This window comes from Anser anser, assembly GCF_964211835.1.
Source record: "Anser anser genome assembly, chromosome: 3".
Lineage (NCBI taxonomy): Eukaryota > Metazoa > Chordata > Aves > Anseriformes > Anatidae > Anser > Anser anser.
The window spans coordinates 92396104-92417923 of NC_139722.1; the positions used below are offsets into that span (position 1 = coordinate 92396104).

At 37.2% G+C, this 21820-nt stretch overlaps 1 protein-coding gene across 4 annotated transcripts in view; it reads left to right on the forward strand.

Moving 5' to 3' along the window:
* Window positions 1–21820, forward strand: part of BABAM2 (BRISC and BRCA1 A complex member 2) — a 168462-nt gene that overhangs the window by 27973 nt on the left and 118669 nt on the right. For all 4 annotated transcript variants that reach the window (XM_083832075.1, XM_083832076.1, XM_083832077.1 and 1 more), the window contains exons 4-5: window positions 3339–3433; window positions 18798–18992. In XM_083832075.1, the coding sequence (XP_083688201.1) occupies window positions 3339–3433; window positions 18798–18992 (290 nt within the window). The remainder of the gene's footprint in view (window positions 1–3338; window positions 3434–18797; window positions 18993–21820) is intronic.

Genomic DNA, 21820 nt, shown 5'->3' on the forward strand with positions numbered 1-21820 from the left:
GATGCAAGGAAAGGGGTATTTGTTTTGTTTAGACAAGATGGGGAGAGAATGCGGGGCTATTTTGATTTTTGGTATTTATAGTTTCAAAAATAAAATGGTAGCCATTCTCAAACTCTGAGGACAATCATTTTGCAAGTGGCTTTATTGGTTGAAAATGCTACATTCTTACCCCAGCACAATTTTATTAGAAGATGGTAAGCCACATGTCATATATCATGTCAGTATTAAATAAAGTAGCTGTTTAGAAATGTTTCTACTAGGCCAGGACAAACTGGGAGATGGTGATTCAAAATACTAAACACGTTACATTTTGCAGTCTCACTGTAGAGACTAGTGTGAACATTTATGTGAAGTAAAATCATATTTACTGTTGAGTTGGCCATTGTGATTACTTAAATACCTTTTGACTATAAAAATGCATTTTTTTATTTATGCATGATAGCCTAGCCAAGCAAGCTGATAAATGCAGAGTTAATTCTTTTTTTATTATTATTATTTATTTATTTAACAAGAGCAAAACTCAGATATAGGATTTATACTGAATAGTTCTTTGATGTCAATAGGTCACCAAAATTTTTAAACGAAAATATCTGCAGAGGTAGTCACTCCTCAGCTGATACAGGGTGATATGCCACTAGTTCTCAATGGAAGAGGGGGCGTGACAGAAGAAGGTAGCCAAGAGCAGCCATGAGCATAGGAGAGAGGTAGTAGACACGTTTGGCCAGTTACAACCGTGATGAGCCTGACCTCGGTGCTGGTTCTCGGTGTGGCCATGCATCACACCTCAGGGGGTCACAGAGGGTGCCCTCCCCAGCTGTTGGACCCGCTCCCACAGCAGGAGTCACTGCCCGCAGTGTGCGGCTGTCCTGAACCCCAAATTGTGTAAATCCACCACCAGGCATATCAAAGTGTTAGTGCCAGCTTTAAGTGACTGTCATACCTGAGCACTGGATGCGGTGGTGTTCTGGAAGCTTCTATGAGTCCTCTTCACTTCTTATTGCTGGAGAACTGAGAGCACAGGGCGGAAAGAAGTGCTTGTACCTGCTCGAACCTTCACACTGCGCCTGCTGCCATAGCTTCCTCGCGGTTCACCTGTTCCTTTGGAGCTTGCAAAGGTGAATGCAGTGTGTGCCTAATCTCAGTGCTCTGAGAAGAGTCCCGGAGCCACCCTATGATGGAAGGTTCTTTAATACTTTTTCACTAATTGAATGTGGAGGTATTACATAAAAATAGGCAGTTATTTTGGTCCTTTTCTTATTCTAAGCAGCTTTTTGTAATATTCATGTACTTGGAGTGCAGCTCCTGGTGAGCTGAGTTGTAGCTATGTGCACTTGGTTCCTTCAACTCTCTTAAAGGAAACATCCAGAGAACGAAAACCATTCAACTAGCAACTGAATACCAAAAGTTTATGTTTAATGAGTTACATAGCATCACATAAGAACATCGTGTTGAAAGCACACATACAGTCCTTTCCTTCAGAGTGACATTGGGCTACCTAAGTCACAGGCCAGGCTTTTTCTTTGTGCTGTATTCTGGGTTACTTGTAACTGAACTCTTCGTCTGTGAGGGTTAAGGAGAATGTATTAAGGTGCTGTTTCCTTCAACATACAGCCTCAAGAATTGTCTGCTCTGTACGTGGAAACTGATGGGGTGGTTGTAAGGAGCTCTACATGATTCTTCCAGTTGTAGTAAATACAATGAAAGGATTGAGTTATGGTGGTGTAGGAAAATCCAGTCTAGTGACCACTAACTTTTCTGAATTCTTCATTGTTGTTTTACAGTTTAGGCAGCGTAGTAATTATTTTCTCTCAATATAGGTGTATTTCCTGTTACAAGTTTAGGTAGTTTCCTCTAGGATTGGTGTCTATTTTGATCTTATTTTAAATACGAGTGATTTTATGTTGACTGTATAGGGTATTTTAACTGGCAGACCTCTACTCTTTCATGCATCCCGTACTCGCCTGTGCTCCTGATGTTTGTGAAAGGCAGGTGGGAGTGCAGACAGGAGAAACCCATGCCATGCTCTACTGAGTCGCATGATCAGTGCGTTTGTGGTTTCGGAATGATGCAGTGGAGCATACCTACCCCAGACTGACTGTTGGCTTCTTGGTCACGAGCCCTCACCCTCTGCAAATTAATCTTTATAGCATCCTCGCTTCCAGGTAGAGCCAAGTTGTATGTTAACAGAATATTGGCAATTAAAGCTGTCACATTGAGGGTCTTGAGATGGTGACATTACTGAGCACACAATGTGGCTGTGTAAGACTTGTTAATTCAATGCTTTTCTCCACTTCTGTATTTATATTTGTTAGAAGAAAAAAAAAGTGGCTGTAATTACTCTGAACAGAATCATTTATAAGCCTTACCACAACGAGTGATTTTACCTTGCTATATAGATTTTGAACAAGTTACCACATAGTAGGTATTGACTTCCTCCTTTTAATGCCTGCTCTTTGTGATACCTCACCGGTCTGCTTTATGCAAAAGCTCAGAGTTTTTCATTCATGTCTTCTTAAAGAGGAAAGAGTGATTCAGAGGTAGAGAAGTGATGCTAGATATAGCTTTTCTTGAATCGTGGGTGGTATTTTTTTAAAGCTCGCATGAAAGTGACCTTTTCTTGACCTATCTAAACTCTGAAGTATGTTTACTAGTGAAATAATTCAACCGAATTTTTTTGAACTATCACATCGGTAGTTAATTGTATATCTTGTGACACCAGCAAGATGAGAACTTGGTGCCAGGCTGTGATGAAGTTTTTTTTTTTATTATTATTTTTAGTTAATTTTAGCCTCTCGGGTTAGATGCACAATACTGCATTTTTCTTGGCCAGAATTTGGATAATTGGAATGACCTCTGTTGAACTGCTTGTTTTTCTTCCTCAAAGCTGGGGATGGAGACAAAAAGAGGGAGTAAGTGCTACTAAAATTTAAAAGCTCCAGTATTTTGAAAATGCTAATCTCAGTAGTTTACATCTGAGTTTTACTCAATGTACAAAACAAAAAAATCTAAATATGGTACTTTTAAGAAAAGTTTTTTAACTCAGTGTTTTGAGGCTGTGATCAATAGTCCTTTGAATTACCATTTGAGATATGAAGCAATAATTTATTTCATGTTACAGTGCTTGCAGAGGAGGAAGAAGCAGTGCTTCAAGAATTTGACTTCATCCCCCAAAACATCTGATACTTGTCTTGCATGTAATCTTTTTATAAAAATTGCAGGGATATGTACCTGAAATGTCATTATCAAATTTTATATAAAATGTGTATCCCATATACAATATTTTATTTATAAGCACATACATAAGGGTGCAAACAGTGTTTTCATTTACTGCTTTTCAGGGGATATAATTTTCAATGCTCACTACCCTGACCTGCCACCGGATTTTATCTTTGGAGAAGATGCTGAATTTTTGCCAGATCCTTCTGCCTTGCATGTAAGTACTTCACTGTTTGAGAACTTTATACCATGCAAAGAGACATGTAGAATAGCTTCAGCAACAGGAATTTGCTAATAATGCAGAATAAAGAAAAAAATAAAACAAAAACCTTTTATCTCATTGTCATGTGAATATAAACAAGTTGACTTCTAATGTGATTTTAAGTTGAATGCATAAATGTGTTTTTTTATTTTAAAGTATTTTAATCAAGATGATTACATTTACAAAAACTTCAGTTTCTTTTAAAATATATCTATTTAATATTTGACCATCTTAAAAGATCTTTTAGCAAAGAAGATTGAACACCAATTGTGTCTTTTAAAAGCATTTAGTTGCACAAAAAGTAACATAATGTAGTACAGTAATGTCGATTCTGTTTTCCCGTGAGGAATGGTAAAACCAGTATGTATGTTGTTGGAAGCACTGGGGCAGAGACAGAGCTATCCGCTCGTATGGGTTTGGTAAAAAGACAAAGAAATGCACTTTTAAAAGGTGGGAGGGTCAAAAAATAGCTTAATTAGAAAATATTTTTACACAATCATATTACTATGGAAGAAAATACACCGCAGCCTGAAGCCAAATGTACTGTTCACTATTCAAATGTGCTGTTCACTGCCAGTCCAAACTGGTAAAGCCGTGTTTAAAGAAGCTAGCATTGGTTATGCATCTAACGTGCTTCTCCCACTCAGAAGTTACTAGTTGTTACTAAAGGTTTGTTTTGAGGTGTTTTTGACACACAAGGTGTTTTTTTCTTTACTCTTGTTTTTAAAAGGTGAATGTCATATTTCTTTGCTCCCCTGATCCATTTCCTGTGACGCTTGCAAACTCCTTTGGGAAGGAGTCTGGTGCTGCTGAATAACTGTCTAATTAGGCTCATTTTTAGGACAGGTTTTACTTCATATGACAATTCTAGAACTGTTTTCACAGTCTTGAATTTACCAGTCCTACTCTTTTTTCCTTTTCCAATTTTATTGTTTCACAAAGTTAAAACTTCTGAGAAGTATTCATAGTAGCAGCAGTTTCTCCAGTTGTTAAGGAAAGAGGAGCACTTTTTAATGGATAACAAATAGCAAAAGAGATACTAAATGTTCAGAGAGAATTTGGGGCATCTTGCAGAAATACTGTTCAGATGGAGAAGCTTGCCAAGTGTGATATGGTGCCGTATTTCTCATGTGAAGAGAAGCCACTAGTACTAGTGATCCATTGGCAGACCCATAAGGATAAAAACATCCTTAGTTTTCTTTCTTTCTTACGTTGCTCATTAAGTCTGTCTTTTGGGAGCATTGCTTTTCTTCTGCTTAAGTACAGAACAAACTTCTCACCCTTTTTGTTTGAAAGCAGCTTGGAGACTCACTCATTGATGCATAATAAGATATTTACTAGACTATATTGAAATTAAAAACAAAACAAAACAAATTGGCAACCCAACAGCATTTCTTTGGTCACTATGCCTTGCTATAGTATTCACTATGTTAATGTAACCTTTTTTGATAAGGTCCTTGGTCATTCTGCTCCAGTCTGTCCTGATGTTATCAGAAGAAGTTATCTCCACTTTGCAGCTATGGTGTATCTTTTGCTTTTGCATTTGCCTTTTAATGTTCAACATGGTTTGCAGACTTGTTTTCTCCAGAATGTTACATTAACAGTAACCCATTTATTGTGCTCAGTATTTTAATGACTTCCCTTTTCCCACGTATCTCAGAGCTGTTTAATGAAGATGATTGTAATTGAATTTGAAGATATTAGCAGAATTTTTTAATGTGTTAACATACCTTTCTACTAACTATAAGTAAAAATAGATTAGCACATTGATTGTAATTCTGCGCTCCTAATCTTGAGCAATCTACAAGTACTTTTGATGCACCAGTTCCTGGTAATCAAAACGGAATCTACAATTCACAAAGCACGTAGATGGTGTTAAATGAGGACCAAGTCCAGGGAGTCTCTAAGTAAAGAAAGAGTACGTGCAGCGGAATGTGTGGGAATTCTGACATGGGGCCTTCCTGCACTGCTCTCGTCTGCCTGCATGTCTTGTTTGTCAAGCAGAAGTCATCACATGTTGTTCCACGGCTTGAGTCAGGCCTTATGTTCAACTTGAAATGAAAACCAGGTACTCTAGATTCTTCAAGCTTGTGCAGCTCTCATAGATGCTGTCAGGAGACTTCCCTACCGAAATGTGAATGGCTGTACTGCAGATCACATCAGTCCCTCGTGCGGTTTCCATGCCCGTAGGCAGACCTTCAAGTTACGTTTTCATCTAAATGCCATAACAGGCATTTAACATGTTCAGTTAAGCAGCTGCTAGGCAGCTAAACCAAGATTCCAGAAGTATGGCGTTTTGAAAAGTAGATGCTCTACGTGAGGACTTTGTGTTGTTTTTTTCAAAGAATACCTAAATAGGTGGGTTTGTGTTCTAGTAGTGAGGTAATACATTGAGCACTCTTTTCTCTATATGCAGAGCTAATCAACTTTTCTGTTGAAATGGTATTACAATTACAGAAGTCAAAATGTCTGCTGAAACTCTGCTTTGCTTCTGTATCTCCAACAGATATTAAAATCACTGTGAATCTCAGGCTAAGTCTCAGTTCAGCACTGCAAAATCTGTGCTTCGTTGTGTGCCTTCCAGAAGTAGTTACTCAGCTGGTCAGAGGCATGGTTTCTGTGTATTTTGATCTTCTAGAATGATGTAGAGGTCGGTGTTATACTTTAGAGGGGCAACTTCCTTTTATTTTAGTTTGTCATACTGTTTTAATTACAGTGAGAGCTAAATTATTTAGGTTAGTGATGCTATGCACACTTGAGGCATTATTAAAAATAAACTTTTACTTTTCATTTTTATTAAAAATATCCTCAGCTATAGTATGCACTTGATACTTCCGTGTATAGTATGCATAAATAAAATCAGCTTCTCAGAATGTAAATAGAAAAGTTCTTCCCTGCTCTAGTGTTTATTCATTTTGGATGACAAGTATTAGAAATGTATTTTAAAAACAACCTATGATTCACTCTGTTCTGATTAGAAATTCAGTTGGCACAAAACAAGATTAGTGATTGTGTACGGATGAGATTAATTTGGAGCTCATTACAATGACGCCAGTTTGAGTAACAAGAATTGTTTGTTATGTTAGCCTAGTTGATTGTTAATGTGAGCCAGTTAATAACTGAAGTGCTTATGCAAAATGTTAACCCCATTTTTCCAGTGATTTTGAAGTATATTCTGTTTGGCAGAGGAGACAGGGTAGTAGATGCAAGCTAGCAGTTAGTTTAAGGATTTGTTTTTTTAGCATCCTACATCAGGTCTACAGCTAGTCACCCCAGAAAGGTTCTGCCCGCCCATTGCTATTGAAAAGGCTTCATTAGCCTTAGTGGGGAGGGAGGCAAGAGGACATTAACGTTTCCTGAAGCCCAAATGTGTCCTTATGGGCTAGTGTATGTGGGAATACGTATGCTGCATTCACGTGGGAGGAGGGCGTTGCCATCACAGCACTACAGAAAATGGGCCACTGCTGCTCTCAGCCCAGTAGCTAGCATTGCAAATAGTTTCCCCTCGTCTAATTGTTAATAGTGGGTACAGATTTCACTCGTTGTACAGTTGATTCAGCTAATTGTGCTACCTGAGTGTATTAGCTGTCATGCTATGTATCTTGTACAGAGCAATATTTATTTTAAGTTCTTGCGTTTGGATTTATTGGGCTCCGTGGTATTTATCATACAGCCGTATGACGACCGTCAGGAAAGCTATATTGCTTCTCTGGCTGTGCTCAAAATCGTAATCGTTGTTACTGCCTTCTTGTTGAGTTAGCTTTTAATAGGTAGTGAAGTGATTCCTTTAAATAACTTCCCCTTCTGTAGCAGTTCTTCATTCACCATCAGGTGCATGAGACAGCTGTTGGACAGCATCAATTGTTCCTATGCTCAGAAGTAAAAAAAAAAAACCAACCCTTGTATTAGCTAATGACATTTGAACAGTTTTGTTCTAAAAGGCCTGGCTGTTGTGTTGTTGGCAAAGGTGCAGATGCTTGTTACCTTAGTATGAAAGCCCCTACATAAGGGCAAAGGAGTATGATGGTTTTCAGAATATGACTTTAAAGCTGGGGTTGGGAGAGTTCTTTGATTTGTCTGGGAAATGTGTGGGTGAGTTCGAACTGCTTTAGCATTGCCATCCCTTCTGCTTGTTGTATTTGGGATGTCAGCTGAGGATTCCGTTCCTGGACCACTAACCTACCGCTCTTGCGCTAAAAGCCTTAAGTTACCCTGGTTTAAATTGATCACAGGGAGTTTAAGTGAAATGGAATGCAGGACTGGGTTCTGGATTTTCGTTGAAGCTTTCTTCTTATTTTGAAATTCTTTTCTATTCACTTTTTTGTGTTTACTTTTCATTTATCTCTTGACTTCATACATCAAGATGTGTTTTGATTATTTATAATCCAGTGCTATTTACTGTTGATTCTCCAACAGCAAATGGGAATTCTAAAACATGTTTATCCCTTTCCTTCTTATACACGTTTTATACCATCAGAAGAGTACTTTTGTTCAGGAACTCTCCCAGCATCAGGACCGTTTTGCTGGTGGTGGTATTATTGTTGGCATTTATGGTATGCATTTTAGCCTTTTGTGTTTTTTTTTGTTTGTTTGTTTGTTTTTTTGTAAGAAGGAGCTATGCCAGTACAGCATTCCTGTATGGGCCAGACCTGGAAGACCCTTATTTTGGGTGTATTTCAGTCTGGTTTTGGTGCCTGAGCTCCATGCAGTTCCCCCAGAGAATCTTAATTTGTTTCCTTGACCCGACTAGAGAGGTTTATCATAAACCAGGCACAGATTTTCTGCCTCTTATTTGCTGTAGTTATACTGGGTGGTTTAAAATGAGAAATCCCCCAGGAGGATCGTACTGGGAAGGCTGGTGGATTCCTTGGGAAGCAGAGGTGGGGTTGACCAAGAATTCAAGAGAGACGACAGAAGACATGTTTTCCCTACTGCCTTTCCCACTCCTCTTCCTGCAAGGTCTTTTTATGTTGGTAAATTATTCCTTTTTCTCTCCTTGGTTTAGTCTTCTGAATTTATTTGCTAGCCTTTTCTTTTTGTTCCTTCTTTCTGTCCAAAATTGTTAATATTTATGAGTCTGAAAGGGACTTAGATACCTTATATAATTCTCTGTCCTATTCTACTCATGTAAAATTATTGTGTGCATTCACCTCACTTTCTTTTCTTTGGTCATACAGTTCTATAGGCCAGAAGCTTGGACCAGAATAACAAGATGCTTAAATCTTAAAGGCTGAAACAGATATTGAGGCGTATGTTTCTTTCAATTTGTCTGTTTAGTTTAGACTTGGGCCCGGAGCATCGGACTCTCGAGTTTCTGGATCTCATCTTGAATTCATTTTAATTTAGAGAGGCACATTTCTTTGGTGGGTGATATGGCTAAATATGGTTATGTATTTATATGTGTATATATAATATATCTGTTTTGTAGAAAATAAAGACCTTGCTATTGGTAAGTGTAATACAATAAATCCTAGTTAATCTCAGTGATTTTCAGATTGTTGTTAGTTTAAACCAAAAATACAAGGTTGGATATCCCAAGCTGGTTGTATGAAAGCAAAATCTTTTTTTTTTTTTTTTTAAGTTTGCAAGTAGAATAATAGTTTTGGTATTGATAATTCTTCTGTCAACCATCAAACTGATAAAATCAATATAGTTACAACTTTCTTTTTTTTTGCTTTACATAATTGAAGTGTAATTGTACATGCCTTGAACGATGTTGTAATAAAATTTGGAAAACAAAGCTAGTATTAGAGAAGTTGGCAAAAATTAAAGGATTCTGGCCCTGGTGTGTAATGTTACTGGCACAGTACACTCCACTTTCTCATAAGAACTCCAGAATATAAGAAATGGCTTGGCTTGAAGGCAACAGCTTGTTAGTTTTCTAGAAACACATCTTCAGGGTTTTATTTTTTTCAAAGGAAGACCAAAAAAAATCTAGGACAGTCTTCCTGAATTGAGTGTACATTTAAATTCAACGTGATATGCCTATTGAATTCAAATTGTTGAGCCATGTTTCATTTTTCTGTAGAGACAGTCAGTCATTGCTTATGAATATGCAAGCAGAACAGACTTTTAAATTAACTGATTACAGAAGGTCAGTGCGAAATAAGTATTCTTTGATAATGCTGGTTTAGATTTGATTAAGTTCTAGGCTGTGAATTCTGTTAAAACTTATAATTGTATTTTATTTTTTTACCCATGGGAATGGCTTAAGACCCTGCAGGTTCTTTCGTTCACAAGATACTGCTGAGGCAAAGAAATATCTTTGCACACAAGGCTATTTTCAAAGGATCTATTATTTCCCTACGTGGAGGAAGATTCAAACAATATTTTGTTTACCTTTTGCTGGTCTAAGTTTCAGCTTGTATTTGTTTCAAAACCTCCTGATTTTACTTATTCTTTACATGCTTGTATGCCTGCGTTTCCTCCCTATCTTCCATCTCAGTTCCTCAGGCATATCTGCTCTTTTTTTTTTAAAGATAACTACAGAAATCTATTACCATTGAAGTTAACATCATGTTAACTTTTATTTGCAGTATTAGTGTTATTATCATTTTACATGAATTTTGCCATATATACCTGTCTTTACAGAGATGCAGCTTTTACTTGCATGATGGAACCAAATGAGTGGGGTTTTTTGTTATACTGCTTTTCAAGAAGGGATCACTCATTTGCGTTAATTTGTCCAATATAGTAGAGAAAAAAATAATTTCCAGTGTCTTATCACTTTTACAAAATGGTGTTTTCTTCAGGGACTGCATTTTCAAGGCTCTATAAGCTCTCTTGTAGTACAAATATGGAAGTAAAATGCAAATGCTTCGTGTTAGCTTCGCCAGTGAGATCCACAATATGATACATTGATTTTAATTTATGGGATTTGGGGAGGGGATGGGGAGTGGAATGGTTAGAAGGAACAGTTCTGTATATGCCACCCAAAAACAAAAGCTTGAGGGACGTTACTGGACCATACCAAAAATATTAGCTGTAGCTAAAATTACTGGTTTTCACAGGAAAGGAAGAGCTCAAGAACTGATAAGAGTGAAAAACTTGCTATTTTAAAAGGGCCTTGTGAGGTAAAGCTTGAATATGGAGGCAGTGGTCTGCTCTCTGGTGCGCTTGGGGTCTGACAGCTTGGGCCTGTTCATGCTGCCATCCATGCATGATGAGTAGATCTTTAGGTAAAAGATGTGCGTGCGTGTGTCTTGTTTTGAAATTATTTTTTTCTTAATGCTTTGTTCTTTTACTTGCTGTGCTGGTTAGACATGTCCACCTATGGTAACAGATTCCCAAGGCTGTGTGCTGACTTGGGTTAACTAATGACGAGTAGATTGGAGTCCCTATCCCAGGATCTGTGTGTTGAGGGAATTAAGAAATTCCTTCTCAGAGCAGGTAAAGGCCCAGTCTGGGAGAGCTCCACCGGCAGATCTGGAAAGGGACAGATTTTGCTGTAATTCCTTAGCAAAATAGGATGAGAAATATCTTGCATGCCAAGTCTTCAGAAGATTAATTAGACAGTATTGTACTCTCTCTCTTGTGATGGTAGGCAGTAGTAGCTTCTGAGCGTCTGATTATATTGTAAGAGTGCTCTGTGGCGGAAGCAGACTTTCAGGAAGAGTACACAACTTCAAAATGCTCTTCTGGGCTCAGTGTCACAGTTCCTACATCTCCAGAGCAGCCTTCCACAGCAAGGCATAGGAGTAATTTGTAGTAACCTTTGGAAGTTGTGTTCTCTCCTATTTCTGGTGAGTGGTACTTGAGAGGAAGCGATGCATTTATTCTCAGTGAATTCTGAAGAGTGTTCTGTTTGTCAGATTTTCCAAGTGTTATTTTAGAATTGCATTGGGTATGTAATCATTAATCAAGAATCACACTGTCTGGCCAGTAGAAGAAATGATGGAAAATCATTTGGGTATACCAAAGGTAAGGTACTTTATGGAAAGCAGAATTAAATTGTTAATATTCTATTCATGTGTTGTTCACTTGCTGCATACTCTCATGCTAATTCAAGGCCTTCAGGTATTTGAGATTTTGGGAAAGCATTTACAGGCTCGTATAGTTTGTGCATCCAGTTTTTACAGCCTCTCACTAAAAAAAAAAAAAAAAAAAAAAGACTATCCCAAGTGTTGCTTTATGCAAACTTTTCATCTGTTGTACATAACAGCAAGTCGAGCACACCAGGTCTGTAATTTCTTCAGTGATATTTACCATGACAGAAGTGCTCCTGAGTTGAACTGTTTTCATGCAATGTTAAGTCTTTGATGTTTGCTTATGCCCAAAAATGATCATTTCAAGTATATCACTCCAGAAAGTTGTACCAGTGGTGCTTTGCGGGAGGGGGATAAGAAGAACCTGTGAAAACAGGATGACAAGTAGATGGCATGTAGGTTTACAGTGATTGATTTGAAACTGCAGCCTGTAGGATGTTTAAGTGCTGGCTGCTAAGAAACTGAAGCCTTTAAAGTTGTTATAACACTCCAGCCCTGTGAATACTGTGAAAAATATCTGTTGATAGAAAGATGTGAGCATATGGCAGATAATTATCCTGTGCCTTTTTCTGTGAGCAATTTCCCCGTGGTGGCCCATGAAGACTGTAGCAGAGCAGGAACTGAAACCAGATATCCCAGTTTGTAGACTAATACTGTAACCACTGGACCTATATCTCCTTTGTAATTATATGGAGCGTAAGCACTGATATCAGCGTGATCTTTCTCATTTCAGGTAAAAACTTACCCTGGGTATTGCTTTTAAGCCACCATGGGATACAAGTTGCGTGTGTGTGGTGTGCAGATATAAACAAAATGCAAATCTGTACTTACATTATTCTTTATGGTAATTCTAGATGGAAGATGGTATAGAAATGCGTTACCACTGTTATAGGCCTGGGAGGTTTTGTTTACTGACATTTTCTTGTGAAACTTAATTTCTTGCTTAGAAATATAAAAGTACACCAACTTAAAATAAGATCTTGCTGTTGTTTCCTGTAGTATAGCCAGGAAAAACAGTTACAATCTGTCTTCTTTAAAATCACATTCCTGGAAGAAATTCTGGCAACCTGGATATTTAAACACATTTCAAAGAAAAACAACTTCAGATCAATTAGAAATTATCGTATTTTCTTTCTGATAGTGTAGAATTATAGTTTGCTGCAGACATTGCCTGAAGTTATGAAATAAGCAATAACTTGTGACAGTGGCTGTGAAATAGCTGCTTATTGAAAAGTATGCACTTCATAGTTTGAAGAAAAGGGGGAAAGGGTAATCACTGACACTGAGTAGTTTGCATAGGTTCTTGATTAGCTTTTTGAAAGGACACAGGAAGGACTGCAAAGCACAAAATGTTCCAAAACAAAACTTAAATGGGGTTACTTTGCCAGAAGTTGAACATTGTGGCTACCTTGGAAAGCTAAATTTTGCATGGCTTTCATAGAAGGGATGAGAAGCTACTGGTTTTTTTGTTTGTTTGTTTGTTTCACTTGTCTTACCTCTATGAAGATCTCATTAAAAGTGATATAGTCTGGCTGCAAATTTTGTCTCTTTTTGAAATCCAGTTGGTATCATTGGTATTTATTCAAATGAATTGCTGTTGAAATGGCGTAGATTGCATTCTCTGTGGGTGGCCTTATAATATCTTAACTCTGCCTCTTTATGTACATTTGAAGCGAATTGATTTTTCTCAACACTTTGGTCTTATCTCATGGTCCAAAAACCTCTCCCTATCAAACTGCTGGCTTATAATGCAGCCAGCTTCTGTCAGTAGACAGGATCAAGAGCAAGGGAGTTTGAAGATGGACTTTTGGTCCCCAACAAAATCTGTAGGGTTTTCTTCTTAGTGAAATTTATGCTCTTCAGCGAGCTTGTTTAATATTTGGCAATCTTCAGAACAGATTTCCTGAATCACTTTGGACTTGGCTAATTTAGACATAGTTTAATGCTCTTCTAGTCTCTGTATAGTAACTGGATGCTGTATTTTCATTTATATTGCCATTCAGCACATGTGAGGTTGAGCAGTGGATGTAGTGTACATGTAGTGGATGTACATGCTATTAATAATTACTCCGAGGTTTAAATAACTAATTTCTTTAAAGACCTCTTCCTGTAACTTAATCCACCGATGAATCAAGTTAGCAATTGCCAGAGAAGCTTCCGTGACCGTAGAATATCCACCTTCCTTCTGGTGAGATGCTTACTGATGGTTAGGTAGTTAGTGGCCAGCTTCTGTATGACCGTAGCTACATGGGTTGGTAGTGAAGTTTCTGGAGTCCATTCTCTGTCATATGGAAGGTCAAGCTCCCTTACTTTTCCTGTAGAGCAGTGTAACCCCACTGTTTTAAAGTAATTCACCAACTGGAAAAATGGGGATTAGCCATCACAGAAGACATCACCAGGTTTCAGGCTCCACAAAAAATACGTAGTCATCTTCTCATGCTTTTAACCTGCTACTATAGTAAATAAACTGCTCAAGATGAGGTAACAATTTCCCTTTTTAGAAAATTAAAGTTACACAAGTTGTAGTCTGGCAAGCTGAAAGCCAATTAGAAGGTTTAAGTTAAGATTTAAAGTGTGGTATTGCTCCTAGCTGTAGTGGAAATTATGGATGGAAGTGTGAGTTGGTGCCTAGACAGAAGAGAATTGTTTAATTAAGCCTCATCCATGGGCTCAGAAGAGAGGCAAATGCTTCCACAATATAGTTAAAAAAAAAAAAAAAGTACTAATATTAAAAATGGTTGCAGCCACTCTGAGATGTGTATCTAAGAGTGGGCATGGCCATGAATGCAGAACTAGTGGTGGATGCACGGTATGAGTTGGTTCACAGCTGTATATTGTTTTACTGGCTAACTTTTGAGTAAGGTAGAGTTTTCACTGCAGGGTTCATTTAAAAATATCTCTTGGCAAACAGAACAAGGAATTGGATCCAAGTCTGGATTTCTTTATTTTAAATGCATTACTGATTGTTCTGTAAAATTTGATTAACTCTCTGGAAAGTCTGCAGAAATCTCATTTCAAATTAGAAAAGATTTATTGAGTGAAATATGTAATTTAGAATACTGTCAATACTCCAGTCAGTGTGCTCAATTCTTTGATAAAAAATTGATTTTTATTGCAATTTTATAGCAATGTCAGTTAAAAAATGTTTCTCTTTCCAGCATATGTGAGATTTGGTTAAAATGACATGAAAGTATACATTTTGTCAGAGACAAAATTAAAGGTCCTGGTGAGCAAAACAGGAGATATAGGTAAAAACCATGGAAAATAACATGTCTTCTACTGTGTACATATTTGCTGGTTATTTATTTAATAGGGTTTTTCATACCTGACAGGTTTTAGCAGTCTGGCTGTAGAAAATGAGGTTATGTGTGTTTCTGTATGTCCAGGATTTTTCTGAAGCAGCAATGACTAAAACTCTCATAATTCTGAATTTGCATTCAGAGCATAGTTCTTATGCAATTCTTTGTGGCAAAACTTGAAGCCATGGAACACGGAAACACTGGAAGCTCACTTTGTTCTTCTTATGCTTTAAGTATTTTAAAATATTGTTTCTTATGAGAACTGTGTTGGCCATGGTTGGAAAGCAGGCTTAAGGCAAACAGGCAGGCAGAATGAAGGAAACATGCTGCCTCTTTTTTCATCTTCTCTGAAGCCTTTAGTTTAAGATTTTACTTATTAAAACAACTTCCAAATGGTACTATCCAATACTATGTTGCTAAATAAAATGTTATTTAGAACATCCTTTTATCTCTAAAGAAAGAGGCCAGTTTACCGTTGCAGGGACACTGCTGTCGTTGACTGAAGTGACAAATTTGTGTATGTTCTCAGAAGAATACTAATGCAGAAGCTGTACCGATTAGGATATTTTACAAGGGATCAGCTTGATAAACATCAAATTCTGCCTCAGTTATGTTTCTACATTGTATGTTATAGGTGGTTGCTTACTTTCTTTGATTTCAAAAATAAAAAGATAAAAGAAGGTACTCTTTGAAGCTGTGAAAGAGCAATATAACGTGTTTTTGCCATGCTGTTGAAATTGGATAACAGTGAAATGGTTAAAGTCTTTTCAGATGAATGAGCAGTGCTTAGGGCAAATAACACTTAAAGATATTTTAAAAGATTTCACATATAAGTATGTCATTGTATTCTGAGGAGTTTGTGTTTAGAAATCATAAATTTAGATCTTCTGAAAGGAACAGTACTTCTGAAAAGTTAGCAAACTGACTAGAAATGTCATGGCCAATTGCCAGGTAGCAAGTACTACAATAATATAACTATAAAGTTAAAAAAAGAAGATATGTTTAAAGCAGAACCCTTGTTATAGAAAACTTGTGTAGACACAGTATTTACTCTTGCATCAGTGAGAATGCACTGGAATTGCTGCATGTACTAGGTGGGTAGTTTGGTTTTTCTCTAGGCAACCTGTATTTATAACCAGTTCATACTTGGACTCTTCAGTTGCTGAATGGAAAGTATTTAGTAAAGATCCTAGAGTCAAATCATTCATTTTAATTCCTGTAGCTGTAAAGCAGTACAACGTAAACACTGTTTTTAATGCAGCATTCTTGAACTCTTTAAAGAGAGCAATACTGCAGCTCCAGGCTGGACAAATGACAATGGATTTCCTCTTGCTCTTTTTTTGGTCTGTAGTGTAATGTTATTTAAAAAACAAAAGGTACAGTCGCATTTAGGTCAGTTATTAAAATATTGTTGGTCATTTCCTTTGACAGAACATTTCTATTGTGTTATAGCAGTGTCATTAGGAGGAAAGGTTATTCCCACTTGTCTGGCTGATATCAATACATACTGGCATATTACATCCTCTGGCTTTCTGGAAATGCTTTATTTGAGCAGGAGCTTGGGAACAGGAAATTTAAGGTTATACACAGTCTGGTTTCAGACTGCATGATACAAAAATGTGTTTCCTAGAAGACGCTGTCTACCTGACAGATTTTCTCTAATGTTTTGTAGAATTGGATAAGCTTAAACAGATTCCAGTCAGGAGTAAATTTTTATCAGCTGCAGATGGAAGATTTGATAGAACAGGGCTTCTGGTCATTTGTTAGTGTGGACATGAAAAGCTTACAAAAACCTCATTACTCTCTCACCCATTCACCAGTTACTACAGAATATTCTACACCTTTTCAGATATATGGCAATACTAATATTCCCATTTTATAGGTGCTCTTACCATCTACGAGGAAGAAGACAGTGTGTTTTTACAAATTAGACTTGTGAACATCACAAATTGCATGCTGAAAATGAAACTTATGTTGATAACAGCATAACATATGACATCAGAGGAAAACAAATATTAAGTTGTGGAGAGATAAAGGAAGAGAAAGTATTTTTATCATGCACATATACTGAAGTCTGTACAACACCATTACAAAGGGTTATGGTACGAACCACGATAAGAAAAACCGTAAGCTTTTTGAAAGGAAATAGCCACATCAGTAGCTGTTAGGCTACAGGTATTCTTCATTGTAGACCTGAAGGTGCATGGTGAAAAGTATGAGAAGATAAAATTTGTACACAACTCTTCTTTTTCAAGTCAGAACTATGCAGTCATCTCTTGATAAGATCCTGTTTCAGTTGATGATCTTTTTGTAAACCACTTCACAGAATCACAAAATAGCAGAGGTTGGAAGGAGCCAACTTGGGCAGGATCAGATAAAGCAGGTTGTCCAGGACTGCATCTGGTTGGGTTTTGAGTATATCCGAGGATGGAGACTCAACAACCTCTATGGGCAGCCTGTGCCATTTGTATTTATCGATACCCGTGTTACACAAATTATGAATAGCTTTTATGTTTTAGGGGACACTTATTTTTTTTTTAATCTAACTTCTTTCCTTTACTTAACCTAGGCTAGGAAACATAATTATGTATATGTTTTTATACAAAGCAGTTTTATGATAAATACTTCAAAATACAGAAATATTTTCTGTCCTCATTGTAGAAAATGCTACATACCAAAGCAGTATTTCTACTGAAGACTTTTAAAAGGAATGTGTTGGTTTTTTTTTGTCATTGCAGAAGAATGTATATTATGCATATAATTTGTATCTGAAATGTGTGCAATTTCCACGGGAAAAGTAACCGTGTAATTACTTTGAGTTTGGATACTGATAGATAATGTTATTTGAAAATTCTATATTTTATCTTAACATAGTTGTAAAATAGGCATCTTTACTATCTCTAAGCATCTTCATGTTAGTTGTACAATCCATGCAATTTAAAATCCCATTGCAACTAGTTTGTTGTCACATGTCTGATCTACTGAAATACAGAATAATTTTGCTTGTGCTCATAGCTGACAAAAAGCTGCATTGCTGTTAACATCTCCTGAGCTTACTTCAAGACCTGTTGAGGACCTAAGTATAAAGCACACGGGCTTTGCTGCAGTCTGGAGTTGTCTTTTGTTTTTTTGCATCAGAACTGTCTTATCTCTTATCAGTATGGAGTACAGGATGAGCTCTCATTTGCCATTAACAGAGACCCATTCTAGGTCAATTAGAAGTAGGTGTGTAACACTGATTATGTTAGCTATGTCTTGTAACACAGAAAGCATTCCCAGCTAGAGCTTGTTTTGCATAGAAGGCCGGTCAGAGTTGATGTTAGAGTAGTTGCGCTGGGAGATTGCTACTGAAAAAGTTACTTTCAATTGTATTAACACTTGTTTTCTGTTACCTGTGTTTCCTGATATTTGTTCAACTTGCAATAAAAACTTCTGCCAGGCAGATGGAAGAGACTTCTGTATGGATGGCGTTTGTATTAAGGGAATGCAACAAGGTAGTAAAGACACAGTCAAGGTGAAGTAAACACAACGTTGAGTTCATTTGCTGTGTCACTGTCAGAATACTGTATCGACTGTTTGAATAATTAGTTTCCATAGTTGGCATCAATTTGGCATATTCAATTGGATGACCATTTTTGGAGTCAGATACTACACAGGGTTGCACTTAATCTGATACATTTATATTTCATATCAGTTTTAGTTTTTTGAATTCAGACTTTTCAAGTCCTCAGGTGCAACAGTAATTTCAGGGAAGAATGGTATAGTGATTTGAGCCTATTTATGCCTGGTACTAAGCCAGTTACCTGTTCTATGGTAGGTCCCTATATGGATTCTCATTTCACATTAAGGCTTGCATTTGCTGTTTGACCTGGTTTCCTTCCAAAGCATGTTATAACCTTTGCATGTAATACTGTTTTAGCTTTGTCACCAAGCTTCCACATGCATACTTGCCTCTGGTATCAATATGGAAGGGAGAGTGTTGATCTTTTTATTGCTGGAAACGAATACAGTCTCTTTTATTTTATAATTCAACAGAATTTAGCTTCTTGGAATCCTTCAAATCCTGAATGCCTCCTGCTTGTTGTGAAAGAGCTTGTGCAGCAGTATCACCAATTTCAGTGCAGCCGATTGCGTGAGAGCTCGCGTCTCATGTTTGAATATCAGACTTTACTTGAAGAGCCCCAGTATGGAGAAAACATGGAAATCTATGCTGGCAAAAAGAACAACTGGGTAAGAATATTGCTACTAAAATGCTTTTAGTGATCTTTTTATTTTAATAAATAACAGCCTTATTTATTTTAATAAATAACAGCCTTGGAAAACCAAGTTTGTGTGCATCTCCTTGCTATATGTTTCCTTTGAATAAATCTTGTTTGACTCCAGCTTACTCTCAGTGCTCTCTGTTTTGTCCATTGCTGTCATTCCTCTACCTTGCTTGAACCAGGTTTTCAGGTGAGCAACTGTTTTTCAACCTGATCTCTTAGTTCATCTGATTTATAGACAAAATGATAAATTCTTGAAAAGCCTGTGCAGCATTTACAGGGTACAATACAATGCTACATGGAAGGTTTACCTCTATGAAGATTTGAGAGGCAGAGTAGCTGCATGGGTAGGATGCCCTGCTTAGAGGTAGGGCGTATTAGAGCGTGGTTCCATGTTAAGGTTGAGCTGATTTAATAGGTATCTGCAGTTGTCTGTATCTCTCTGGAACTTGTCTAAGCTGAGATACGTTGTTCCAGGAGCCTAAATAGATGGAAAAAAAATACTAATTTCCTGCAGAAGGACGGGAGGAGGTAATACAGGCAAGAGCAGTGACTTGGTAGTGCCATGGCTTCACATGACAATCAGACATTAAACTGGCTTATCTGCTTCCTGAAACTGCATCCTTTGCCTGGGCGATGTGCCATGCTACGTAGAAATATTCCATGTATACCATCTCAGTCTTCTAAACTGAGGCTATTGGCAGCATAGGCATGTTGGTTAGTGTGTGATTTTATTTTTTTTTAAACTGATCTCTCTGGCATGGAGCAAGCTTTGCAAAAATCAGTTTTTCCCACTGGTAATGTATTTATCATGGAGTTTTTGGAGTAAGGTATATCAGGAAATGTATAATTGTGTTTATGCTGAACATGTACTCCTCTTACTTGCAGCAACAGTGTAGTCTCAACGTATACTAGTCTTCAGAAACAATATCTTCTGAAATAGATGTCATCTGAAATTTGAATTCTCAACGCCTTTTTTCAGGGCCTAGAATTCAGCTTTGTCACTTCTATTGCCTTTAAGTTACAGGTGGCATGAAGATGTTTACAACTGACAGTACTTGTATTTATATTTTTTTCTTTTGTCTTCAGACAAGCCATCTAAGCTTCTTTTTATTTTAAGCCAAGTAAAATTTTGTTTGAGAGAATTTCACATCTTTATATTTATAGATCAGTATATTTGTTCTTAAATGTTTGTGATGCCAGCTATAGAGAATAACAACTCGCCACATCTGTAAACATCAAACTGCTTTACTGAAGCACAGAAGGCTTTCTGTACCATACTCAGATTTTATCTAACTTTTGGCAGCTGCCAAAATTGCACTCAAGACTGTAGAAAACTACTTTTTTTCTCCTTTTTATGGAAAAGTCATATCTACTAAAGCCTTTGGATTTTTTCATCAGTCCGTGTTGAATGAGTAAAGATTTTTTTTGGTGTTTGAAATGTTATCTTAACAAAAAATACTTCAATCAAATCTTAAAGACATTTTGAGGCAAATCCTGTTAATGATTGCAGAGCTATGTGAGGTTTCTGTAGAGTCTGCTTTGTTTTCAAAGTATATTCTCTATTAAGATGACCTTCTAGGGTCTAATCTGGAGATTCTGTGAACACGGTACTTACGTGACAGAGGCTTGTTTATGGATATCTAAAACACAAAACTATGACATTAACCTGTGGTTCTCCTTTCTATCCTTTACAACTATCTTCTCTTGTTAAGTCTTGACAACCAGTGCAATAGCGGTGTTTCTCTGAAAATCAAGAGGAACTGAATGTTACCTCCGCTTTCTGGAACTCATTGAAACTCATGTTACTGTTGTCTCTAAAGAATAGGTAGTGGCTCAACAGACTTGTGAAATAATCATTTGTGAATGAACTTTGCACAGTGTTATGAAAACAAATCATCTTAAGTACATGAGTTAATACATAAATAAAAGACATTGAAGAAAAGGCCTGAGTTCAGTGCTGTGTCCCAAAATGGAACAAATCTGCTTGTGTACCTTTATACCAGTATCTCCAAGAACTATGACAAAGAGGTAAACTGTTATTTAGTGTAGTCGCTCCATGTTGGCAGAGTACCAGCTGATACAGATGCCCATTAGCTACCTGAATGTAATCTCTCAGTTCTGTGGCCAGAAGTTACATCTGATTTCACCTGTAATGTCAGGTCAGCTGCTGGCTGGTTTGGGGATGTTGAGCAATGTGAGCAGGGACTGCACTCTCTGGGTCCAAGACCTCTCTGGCAGTAGTACATTGCAAAATAATCTTGATTGAATCACATAAAAAACCTAGCCTGCACGTTCTTACCTTCTTCCACATCTCAGAGCAGCTGATGTTTTGATCAGACGCCATTTGTATGTTCAGTGGCCATAAACAGACCATTCGAGCTGCTATTTTACTAGAAATCATTTTCTGGATTTTATGGCCAGTGATGTATGACATCTTTTTTTTGAAAGTTAAGCCCGGACAAGAAGCACTATCTGTAATATCTGTTTTGATCTGATTAAAAAGCAGGTGCCCTAGCTGTCATCAAAGCAGCCTGTGTTGCGTACGCAAAAAGTCAGTGATTGCTTCTTCAGGTTGCTGCTGCATTTTTTGGAAAGGATAATTCCATTATTTAAATACATTGCAGGTTTTTGCCTACCACAAGGTCATAGCTACATATACAATAAAGAAGATCCTGTATAAATCTACTGCAGTATTTACATTCACACTTCTAATGAGAATTGTAATATATACTATGTATGTACGCATGTTTAAATTTGTTTACTGCACGTTTCTTGTAATGGGATTTTTCTTGT